Genomic DNA, 11,882 nt, shown 5'->3' on the forward strand with positions numbered 1-11,882 from the left:
GGCCGAAGGGCATAAGCCCGCCCCCAAGATGAAGTTTGTGTACAGATAGTTTCCAGAGAAACCTCAGTTTGTGTGGCGGTTAGACAAGTAGAGTGCTGCTCCTCTACTGTCCTTTAAAAAGAGCTAAATTTGGTAAATCATCAGGAGATTTGATCCTGGTTGTAGAACTACTTCAGACAAGAGACTTCTGGGTTGTGTGCCCAGTCCATTTTCCCAGATAATACTAGAAAACTTGGGAATTCGTTAGTATTACTTAAATGAGTTCCAGAAAGAAAGGACCTCATGCTCATGACCAACATTTTGGGGAAGGAGATGACTTCGGGAAGCAGACACCAAGCAACAGGGAGGTCAAAAAGGTGAGAAATCGCTCCTCAGAACAAAAGTCAGCCAAGCTGAGGAATTGTCAACTACTTCTTTCAGGAAGACCACAGGGTGGCCCTGCCACAAAAAGTCGCTCGGTGGAAAGAGGTCGCTCCCATGAGAAAACCCGAAGAAGAGAGAAAAATCTCTCCCCCGAGAAGTATCACGTTGCAGATAAAAGTCCCACTGCTGAGAAGCACTGCACTACAGTTAAGAGCACCTTGGCTGAGAAGCTTTTGTTAGCTGAGAAACATCGTGCTGCAGCGAAGAGTTCCTATGCCAGGAAACACCATTCTCTTGAAAGACATCTTACTATAGGAAAATTTTCCTCTGCCGGAAAGTACCCCTCTGACAGGCACCTCCTTGGGAAAAAGCGTCACTTTTCTGAGAAAAGTTATTCATCTGAGAAGCATCTCTCTCTTGAGAAAGATCTTCCTACACAGAGAGGCTGCCTTATCCAGAAAAGCCATCTTAAAGAAAAACATCACTCTGCAGAGGAATGTGGTTTGGCCGAGAGAGGCCGCCCTATCATGAGAGGTCAACCTGCAAAGAAAGGACTTTCTACTAAGAAGAGTGTATCTACTGAGAAAGGTTATTTTGATAGGAGAGGTCACTCTATTGAGAACCATCACCCTGAAGAGAAAGACCCCTCAGTCAAGAAATTTATTTCTGCAGAGAGCGATCACCAGATAGAGGGAGGACATTCTGTGAAGAGAGGACTCTCCAAAGAGAAGAAAGGTCTCCCCATAGGGAGAGTTTGGCCAGCTGAAAAAAGTCACCTGGCAGCGAAGGGTCGCTCACCAGAGAAGACTAGCACTGCAGTGAGAGATCGCCTCTTCAAAAGCTGCCCTGCAGAGGAGGGTCATTTATCCAAAAAAGGTAACTCTGCAAAGAGAGGACCCTCTCCTGGAAAAGATCGCCGCACAGGGAGACTTCGCCTCAGAAAAAGGTACCCTGAAGAAGAGGGTTACTCATTTGAGTGGGGTAGCTCTGAGGAGAGAAGACCCTCTGCACGTGAAAATCGCTCTGCTGAGAGAGGTCCATGCATGAAATGCCACCTTTCTGAGAGTCGCTCAGTGGAATGCGTTAACTCCATAGTGAGAGGACGCTCTGCAGGTGAAGAGTGTCCTGCTGAGAGAGGCCATCCCATCAAAACCAGCCCTTCAGAGGAGGGCTATTTATCTCAGAAGGGTAACTCTGCAAATAGAGGACCCTTTCCTGGGACAGATTGCCACACAAGGAGGTGTCGCCTCAGAAAAAGCTATCCTGCAGAGGAGGGTTATTCATTCAAGTGGGGTAAGGTGGCTGCAAGAGGACCTTCTGCAGGTGAAGATCACCCTTCAGGGAGAGGTCGTCTCATAAAAAGCTGCCCTGCAGATGAGAGTTATTCATCTAAGAAGGATAACTCTGCAAGGAGAGGACCCTCTCCTGGAAAAGATTGCCCCACAGGGAGAGGTAAGCCTCTGAAGAAAAGCCACCCTGCAGAGGAGGGTCTGTCAGCGGGCAGGGCTAAGTTGGCAGCAAGAGGACCCTTTGTAGGTGAAGATCGCCCTGCAGGGAGTGATCACCCTATTAATAGCCACCCTGTTGATGAAAGTCTTTTGTCTGAGAAGGGTAACTCTGCAAATAGAGGACTTTCTCCTGGGAAAGATCACCGAACAAGGAAGCATCGCCTCAGAAAAAGTTATCATGCAGAGGAGGGTAACTCATTTGAGTGGGGAAACTCTGAGGAGAGAGGACCCTCTGCACGTGAAGATTGCCTTGCAGGTAGTGGTCACTCCATCAAAAGCCTCCCTGTAAAGGAATGTCCTTCATCTGAGAAGGGTAACTCTGTAAAGAGAGGACCATCTCCTAGGAAAGATCGCCATATGGGGAGACTTCGCCTCAGAAAAAGGTACCCTGAAGAAGAGGGTTACTCATTTGAGTGGTGTAGCTCTGAGGAGAGAGGACCCTCTGCACGTGAAAATCGCCCTGCAGGAAGAGGTCACCTCATCAAAAGCTGCCCTGCAGAGGAGAGTCATTCATCTAAGAAGGATAAGCCTGCAAAGAGAGGACCCTCTCCTGGAAAAGATTGCCCCACAGGGAGAGGTCAGCCTCAGAAGAAAAGCCGCCCTGCAGAGGAGGGTCTGTCGGTTGACAGGGCTAACTCGGCAGCAAGAGGACCCTTTGTAGGTGAAGATCGCCCTGCAGGGAGAGGTCAGCCTCAGAAGAAAAGCTGCCCTGCAGAGGAGGGTCGCTCAGATGAAAGGGGTAGCTCGACAGCAGGAAGACCTTTTGCAGGTGAAGATCGCCATGCAGGGCGTGGTCACTCTATCAAAACCTACTGGGCCAAAGAGGATCGTTCATCCAAGAGCAGAATGCCCGCAAAGAGAGGACCCTCTCCCGGAAAAGAGGGTCATTCAGATGAAAGGGCCAACTATGCAGAGAGAGGATCCTTTACAGCAAAAGATTGCCCCACAGGAAGAGGTCAGGCTCCAAAAATAATCTGCCGTGCAGAGGAGAGTCCCGCAGTTGAGAGGGGTAACTCGGCAGGGAGAGGATGCTCTGCAGGTAAGGATGGCTCCACAGGGAGACGTCAGCCTTCAAAGAAAACCTGCCCTGAAGAGGAGGGTCGCTCACTGAAAAGGGGTAACTTTGTGCAGAGAGAACCCTCTGCAGGGAAGGATGACCCCACAGGGAGACCTAGGCCTCCAAAGAAAAGCCAACATGCAGAGAAACATCTATCTGCCATGGCAAGCTGCCCTCCTGAAATAAGTCCTCCTGCAGAGAAAAGTCTATCTTCCCAGAGAGTCTGCTGTGCAGAGAAAGTACACACAGAAGAGAGAGGTCACTTTGTTGAGAAAAGATGCCCTGCAGAAAGAGAACTCTCTGCTGAGAAAGGTCAGATGGAAAAGAAATTCATCTGTTTTGAGAAAGATCATACTGAGGAGAGAGGTCAGTCTTCCCAAAGCAGCTACACTGCTGAGAAAGGTAACAGAGTAGAGAGTCAGTACCCTGTGGCGAAAGGTCATCACTCCATGGAAAAAAGCTTTCCTATGGAGAAACCCTCTACTTCAGGATCTGCACCTACCATGCCAGTGCCAAAGACCATGCAGAATATTCAAGAAAACAGAGTTGGCAGTGGTACCAGCACAGTACCACAGATTCCTCACCAGAATGTGGCTGGGAGTATCACCTCTGGTCAATCTGTGCAGGCAGGGAAGGTGAGAATGAGAGTTGAATTGAAGTTGCCTGATGAACTTAAGCCATGTCTTGTTGAGGACTGGGAACTGATAAACAAGCATAAGCAGTTATTCCAACTCCCTGCTGAGAAGAATGTAGACACTATTCTCGCGGAGTATGTCACTTTTGTGAAATCACATGGAAAGGCTGATAATAGGGAATATTCTGTTGATGAACTTGTATATGGAATAAGAGAATACTTCAACAGGATGCTGGGTGCCCAGCTGCTCTGTCAGTTTGAAAAGCCCCAGTTGGCCCAAATTCACCTGGCTTATCCTCATTTTCCAATGTCTCAGATTTATGGGGCTCCACACCTCCTACGATTATTTACTCAAATTGAGACTGTATTGACCCACTCCCTCCTTAGTAGACATAGTCTTATGCGAGTGTCTACGTATATGCATGATTTCCTTAAATACCTAGCTGAGAATTCCACTTCTCTATTTAGTGCCGACAATTACAAAGTGGCTTCTGCTGAGTATTGTTGCCAAGCCCTGTGAGGGTCAGCTGACCACTCCCTGTTATGATCTGGATCAGTAAATATTTCTGTTTGCTGTTTTTATTATAGTTGTTCTTGAAAATTGTCAAAGTATAACATGGCTTAATATTTCAGTCTGCTTATTGTTGTGAACAGAAATAAAAATATTAAATCTTTTATCAGTATTTTAATAAATAAATGTTCACTAAAATAATTTGCTTGCTTATTTGACAATATTGCTTGAATGTTGGTGCTTCTATATGGTTGGTGCTACAATATGAGTTTCTACTAGGTGTTCATATTACACAATAACACGCACTCATTCCTAGTGCTAAAGGTTCAATATAATGGATATGCTCCAAACATATGCATACACATAATTTAAAATATAAAATTGTTTATAAATGTATAAGGATTGGAGATATAGCTAAGGAGGCCCTGGGTTTACTCCTTGGTCTCAAAAGTGAAAGAAAGGGGAAGAAAAAGAGGAAAGACTGAGGAGAAGGAAAAGGAAGGATGGGTATAAAGTGAAAGGAAGGTTAGAGAGGGGAAGGTGAAGAGGGAGAGGGAGTGAGTGGATGAGAGAAATAGGTGGAAAGAAGAGAAAGGGAATAAAGAAAAGGTGAAAAGATAGAGGAGGAGGAGGATGGGGAGGGAGCGGGGGAGGATGAGGAAGACAAGATGGGGAGCAGAAGGAGGAAAGGTCGATGGGCGAGAAGAAAATGGAGGAAGAAGAAAAGAGTGGGAAGAGACAGAGAAGTGTAATGAAGAAAAGGAAAGGGAGGAAAAGAGGAGAAAGAGGAGGAGAGGAGCAGGAGTGTTGCCTCCGCACTTTTCTGTGAACACCCGAACCTCGAAACAGGCGCGCGCTTTCCTGACTCGAACCCACGAGAATGGATTAATATCCTAAAGGGTTGAAACACACACACACACACACACACACACACAAGAGACCGGGCTCATCTACCAAGGAGCAAGTGGCAAATGGCAGCTTTATTAAACATAAGTCGGGTATATATACTGTGGGGCAGAAAGACACCATCCCCCCATCAGGAACAAGGAAAGAGAAAAATCAGGGGGCCGCACCCAAGGTCGGAGAGCAGCTGAATAGAGAAAAGAGGAACCTTTCTTTCTCTGACCCAGGAACCTTGCCTGCAGCGAGAACCTTGCTTGCAGGTGGAATTACCATAACAGTAGAGGGAGAGTTCTCTCTAAGCTACACCCTTGGGCCTTAGGTGAAATTATCATAACAGGAGAGGGCGAGTCAGGAGGATGTAGAGAAGGATATGGAGGAGGAAAAGGAGAGGAGGGGTAGGTAAGGAAGAACAGAGGGAAGAGAATGAAGAGAAAGGGAAAGGAGGAAGATAGGGAATGGAGGGTGGAGAAGGAGAGGAGGGAGAGTAGAGAGAGGAGGGGGCAGAGATAGAAGAGAAGGTGAGGGAGGAGGAGGAGAGTGGAGGGAAGAAAAAGAAGAAGAAAAGAAGAGGAGGGAGGAGAAGAAGAGAGGAAGAAGAGGTGAGGGAAAAAGAAGGATGGAGAAAGGGAGGAAGAGGAGAGGGAAGAGAAGGAGGAAAAGGAAAGGAGAGGAGGGGAGAAGAAGAGGAGGAAGAAAATAAGAGGGGGTGAGGGGAGAAGGAAGAGAAAGAGGGAAAGAAGGATAGAGAAAGGGGTGAGGAAGAAAAGTAAGGGAAGAAGAAGAAAGGAGTAAGGAAGGAGTGGTGGAAGACAGAAATAACAGAAGGTGGAACATGAGAAGAGACAAGGTGGGAAGGAGAAGGAAAGGAGGAAGGGAGGAGTAGAAAAATGGAGTAAGAAAGGGGAGGAGGAGAAAGTGGAAGAGGAAGCTAACATGAGGGAAGAATGGAAGAAGGAGGGGCAGTAGGAGAGGAGGAGGAAGAGAAGTAGTGGTGGATAAAGGAAAAGAGAAGAATAGAGAAGATGTGGTAGCAAAGGAAACAGGGAGAAGATAAAAGGAGAAGAAGTAGGGGAAGGAGGATGGAGAGAGAGAGTGGGGAGGAAACAATAGGAAGAGGAAGAAGTTGAGGGAAAGGGGCAAGGCAGAGAGAAGGAAAGCACTAGAAAGAGAATGAAGAGGAAGAAGAGGAGTGATAAAAAGGTTGGAAGAAGGAGTTGGAGAAGAAGGGAGAAAGAAGGGAGGAGAGGGGTGAGGAAGAGGGGGATGGGAAAGAGGAAGAGTTCTGGGTTCAAACCCCAGCTTTGTCCAGGCATGGTTGGGAAGGGAACAGACAGAGCATGGGCAGGACCAAAGGTAGATCCTGATAGGCCATTTGTACAATGTGTATGGGGGGAATGACACCCTGGAGACTGTGTCAGTGGACAGCTTGCTTATCCAGAGGGGACAAGGGACATTTTTACTCTAGGAAGAATGGCTCCTTGGGTCCATGTGGTGGAACGTCATCGGTTTGGGGCAATAACATCGAGGGTGCTTCATTTGTGTACTCAGAGGCAGCAGAGACCAGAGGAAGGAACCTTATAAGGTCATAGAAAGTACAGCCTGGGCTGTTTCAGTGGTCAGATAAACAGCAACCAGTAGCCTTGGAGGCACATGAGCTTATCAGATGTTACATGCATTGGGGCACTTTGGGGCACGTCCACAGGAAGCCTAACTGCTTGGGGTCTGCTGGCACCTGGGCAAGTGGGGAGAAAACAAACTCCTGCTGATATCAGGATGAGAAAATCCAGGTTTTACGCTTAACTTCAGAACAGTCCCACAGAAGAACCTGAGAAAAAGAAGGGGGAAAAGAAGGAAGGCAATAAGGAGGGAAGCTGAGGAGGAAGAGAGGACAGGAAGGCAAGAGGATATTCAGCTTCCAGCCAGAGTTCCTTCCTTTTCCATCTCCCTTTCAAAAAAGCAGCTTCTGCCTCTCCCCATTTCTCCCCTTCCCTCTTCTGTTTCTCTCTCTCTCTCTCTCTCTCTCTCTCTCTCTCTCTCTCTCCTCTCTCTCTCTTTCTCTCTCTCTCTGTTCCCCTCTCTGCTCTTCTCCTTTCCTCCTTCCCTTCCATAACCCACTAAATAAATATCCAACCTCACTCTGCATGGCGTGCCTATCTGTCTGTCTCTTGTCCATCATGTGGTTCCCTCCCTGGGACCAGCTGCCTGCGGAGACCTGCACCATGGTCTCGTAGTATGCCCTCTGGAGATCTGCACCATAGTCTTGTAGTATGCCCTCTGTCTGTCTCTCCTTGTAGCCTGCTGCAGCTACTCAGGGAACTGTGCTGTCCCTACCTGGGACTGGCTGCTCCCAGGACCCACTGTTCACTGCCTGCTGTCACATGGCCCACTGCCGCTGCTCGGGGACCTGTGCCATTCCATGCCTAGGACTGTCTGCTTTTGGGACCTGCTGCCTGCTGCCACTGCTCAGAGACCTGTAGAATTTCTGCTGCTGCTGCTGCCACAGATCCTGCTGCAATTTTATTTTTACCATTTCATTGGTGCCATGACTCAGAAGGCTCTTCCTCCCCAAGTCCCTCTCCTGAGATATTTTTTTCCACAACAACCACGAGTTCCATATGCCTGAGTGCGATTTCTCCAGCATGATTTCTATGCACACCACTGGCTTCAATTTGTGGGATTCTCCAATTCTGGTCAGCTTAACAGTTTCTCCAAACCTGAGGAATTGACTGGTCAGCTCCCGGCAATCTTCTGGTGTTCCTAGAAATGGGGAAAGCAACCCCCAAACACGGAGAGTTGAGCCCTGCACTGACATTCATCTCTGCATTGCTTCCCTTAGTTAAGATTGTGTTTGGACGACCCAGTGCTGATCCACCTGCGACTGGAGGCCCAGGGTCCCTCAGATTCTTCTTTTGTCCTTTTCTTTTTTTTTCCCTTGCTAAATAAGGCCTCTCTAACTTCTGATTCACCCTGTCAGAAACCAGTCGGGCTGTAGCATCCCACCCACATATGGAGTGCACTCTCCCATGGCTCCTGCGATGTTCACACTGATTTACACCCTGCCTATAGGGGGAGACATCCCGTTATAAGTCTTGTGGTGCTACTGTTTCACGGGTTTTCACAGTTTCAGCTGTTTCATCCATGTCTGTCCCCCTCTGGGATGGATGCCTTTTAGAGGCCCTAAAACCCCAGAACTTATTCCCTACTTCTTTAGCTCCTACCCTTGCTCCTCCGGTGTCCCGCTGGCTCCACTTTTAGGGGAGCTTTCTAACTACTGTCAGCGCACAGGCAAATGGAAGGAGTTTCCTCAAATTGTCCCTGCCGCTGCTACTTCTGCCAAAAAGATTGGTCAGATCCATAAGGCGGCTGTTTATAATTCCAGCCTTTTGCTCCCCACTGCAGCTTGTGACATGGCGGCTCAGCCACAGGGCGAATCATGCCTCTTGATCTCTCTTATTATTAAATTTAAAATCCCTACATATAAAAAAATTATGACTTTTCCAAACAACATGTGACCTCTGACATTTTGACTGAGGTCAGGTGACCTTACCTTCATCTTAACTGAGGTCAGGTGACTTTACTGCCATCTTGGCTGAAAGCCAGGTCAGGAGACCAAGTTCTGCCATACTGAGGGATACCCTGCCTGGTTCCCCAGTTTACTTATGTTTTTGACTCTAAATTCCTTTGCTGACTCTGTTACATGTGTGCTTTGTGCAGTGGCATGCCTTTGGTAGGGCCCACCAAGAGCATCCAATTCTTCCAATTCCTCTTCACTCTGTGTGTGTTCATACATGTAATTTAAATACTCATATGCTTAATGTTATAATTGTCTGTTCATTGTATCTCATTTCAGACTACAACACAATAATAAGTCTCATATTTTAAACTGGTATGGACTTTTATATCTCTTACAAAAATACTTTATATTTAATCCAACCCTCATTTCAAATATATTAAGATGTTCTCTACTATTGTCAGTTCTGCCACTAACCTGGTATTGCAAGCAATTTTTTCTACTTTCTGTCCTTTTATGCGTGTAAATCTTACCTGTTTAGTTAAGAGCCAGCACAGTCAAGCTCAGACCCAGCTCTCCAGGCAGATTCTTTATTGCAGCTGTATCTGATAAACAGACCTCAACTGCTCAGAGACCTAGGGAATATGACATTTAAAAATATTTAATTATTAAAAACCATTTCATAACAAAAAGAGACAGGTTGGCTCCTAGCAGCAGCACTCCATTTCCTTCAAAAGGCAGAAGACAAATGGGCACAGAACAATGTCCATTTGCAATTTGCTTGAACTGCCAAGTTCTGACCACTGAGAAAAACTGCCTTTCATCTAAACTGAAGATCTCCAGACATGGACAGGATCGCTGGAATCGATAGCCTAGCTGCTCAGGTTAAGGTAGACTTGTCTTCCTACAGATGTCTTAGCCCTCAGGAACTTCTGGAGTCTGGCAGGCCTCATGTTAAACAGCAAAAGGCAAATATGACCTTCAGTGACCATGGAGAAACAGAATGACACTTTGCGGGGGGCCATCCTGTCCAGCAGGAATGAACGCCACCAAAAACGAGAATTCCTTCTCTGGTCACATCTTTATTTGGAGCATTCCCTTGAGGAAAATTGGGGGAAGGGAAGATAGAGCAGGGACGAGAGAAAGCTTAGAGAGAGAGCGTTGGGCCCCGAGGCAGCTGCTTTTAAACGGTGAAGAGGCTTGAACGCTGTCCTGATTGGTTAATGCCATTCTGCTGTTCTGAGCATGTGCAGGCAAGGGTGCAGGCAAGGGTGCTCAGCCCCACGTGGCTACCTTCAAACTGCAGGACCACCTGTGCCTCCACGTGGCTCCCTACATCTCCCTCTTCTCTTGTTAATAAGAGCAATAAGGCAAAACTATTCTTCAATCTGGTCCCCACCTCATGATGTGTGGACCGATTGAAGAAAAGAAAAGCAAGACACACCCTCCCCGTGCAATGGGACAACTACTTCCCTGGGAGTGCTAGGGCTGTGTCTGCACACCCTCCGCCTATGCATACCTTTCTCCATGCTTTGTGGGACTATCTGGTCCCTAGAGGGTACTAAGGCTATGCATGGCTAATTGCCTATGAGCTCTTTAGAAGCTGAGAGTCAAACTTGGGGTGAGGATACACATTCCAAGCCTGTGTTATAAAGACCTTGTCCCACCTCACTTGGGCTAGCAGGTAGCACATCAATCAAAGACATACAGCACTTCCACCTAGACGCAGCATGCCAAGAATATCTCTGCTCCCACCCATTCCTAAGGAAGGAAAAGGCAAAGTAGAGTCAGTCAGAAAATTGTTAAGAGATAAGAGGTTGCACAGGGTGCTGCTCAAGTCGATGGTGTGAAACAGCTGCTCTTGGCACCGCCCAGAAGGTCATCTCTGCTGCCTCTGTACGAATCTTCCACAGCAGGACACTCAGCATCCACTGGGTCATCTCTCTTCTTTATTTCCCTTGTCAGTCTTGCTGGCATCCAGATGTATGTCAGCATTCCTAGAAAAACATAAACAAAACTCTCCTCCCAAATAAACATTTAAGAGTATTAAAAACTCTCAGTGTAAAAATTCAGCACAATCAGTACTGGAAGTAGGCTGGTTTTGAACTTAGAGATCTGCAGGTCTCTGTATCAAAAAGCAAATCTTGTTTGCCTGTACCAGCAAAATTTTGAATTAAAAATTAAATGTAAAGAATGCAAGAGAAATCCTTTCTCTGGGGGAAGCTGTCACTGGTAGTGTAGTCCCCCTCTTATGTCTAAAAACCAAAGCAGTTGTCACTGGGAATTGAACTCAGGACCTTTGGAAGAGCAGGCAGTGCTCTTAACCTCTGAGCCATCTCTCCAGGCTCCCCTATTCAGATGGAAAAACCTCTAGGTAGCATTGTTTTATTCCACCCGTTGCCAGAGGCGATAGGTAATGGTAACCAGGTTGACGCGCCTTTATTATGATAATTAGGACCAGTTCTTTGAGGGAGAATGGGCGTAGACCATCGATCATCTGACTACTTCCTGCTGACAAAGGGGCGATGTTTGGGGGATAAATGTTTTTATCTGACTGATTTTTTGGCGACAAATGTTTTTATCTGACTGAATTTTTTGGCGACCTTGGCTGAGGGCGGCGGCAGCAGCGGACGGCGGCGGCTGCCACAGCTCCGCCTCTGAAGCCCATTATGGCGCGCTCCGCATGGCCCAAAGGCATGGCCCTGCCCCGGGCCGTGCGCGGACTCGCCGTTTATCCCGTAACTGCGAACTGTACCTCAGCCTCACCTCAGGCATTGAATTCGCACCGCCAAGCTCCAGCGAGGGGGGCACCCGCCCACCCATGGGGGGGCTTCTCCTGCCCGGTCTGCCCACGCGCGGAGCCCCGTTCTCTGGGAACTCATCTCTGCCTGCCCATGTTGCTATGGAAACACAGTTCAGAGTTTGGCCCCTCTCCGTCTTTAGGTCTTTAGCGGCGCTGCCATGCAGCTTCCGCCTCTGCCTCCCGAGTGCTGGGATTAAAGGCGTGCACCACCACCACCGGCTACTTCCTCAAACAAAGTTCAAGTTTTCTGTACGTGAGAGCCAGAGACTGAGCTCTCTTAACAAAATTAGGCGAAAATCACCTCAAAAGCTCTGTGACTCTTTAAGAATAGGGAAGGCAGTCTTAGAACACGATCAAACTCGCCTCCCTACGAGACTGTTGCCCCGGTCTCTAACAGCGAGTACGCAGGTGGACGGAGAAGGAGCGGAAGCCGCGGTCTCCCGTACCCCATCGTCCTCATAGTCCCGCCTTAGTTACCTCGCCTTTTTTGCTGCTGTTTTTATTTACATTCCTCCTGCACTGAACTTAAGGGATTTTTCTTCCCCATTGCTTTCTGTACCTTCTTTCAGATACCTTAACTTTGATTTTTTTG

The 11,882-nt window shown here is 47.6% G+C and overlaps 1 protein-coding gene across 1 annotated transcript; it reads left to right on the forward strand.

Annotated features, from left to right (window-relative positions):
* Positions 1-257: 257 nt before the first annotated feature.
* LOC125417955 (uncharacterized) lies at positions 258-4,108 on the forward strand. The gene has a single exon (XM_048461546.3). The coding sequence runs from the start codon at positions 258-260 to the stop codon at positions 4,080-4,082; it is 3,825 nt and encodes a 1,274-aa protein (XP_048317503.3). The 3' UTR covers positions 4,083-4,108.
* Positions 4,109-11,882: the final 7,774 nt, after the last annotated feature.

The sequence above is a fragment of the Myodes glareolus genome, chromosome X (assembly GCF_982192425.1).
Source record: "Myodes glareolus chromosome X, mMyoGla1.1, whole genome shotgun sequence".
NCBI classification, from domain to species: domain Eukaryota; kingdom Metazoa; phylum Chordata; class Mammalia; order Rodentia; family Cricetidae; genus Myodes; species Myodes glareolus.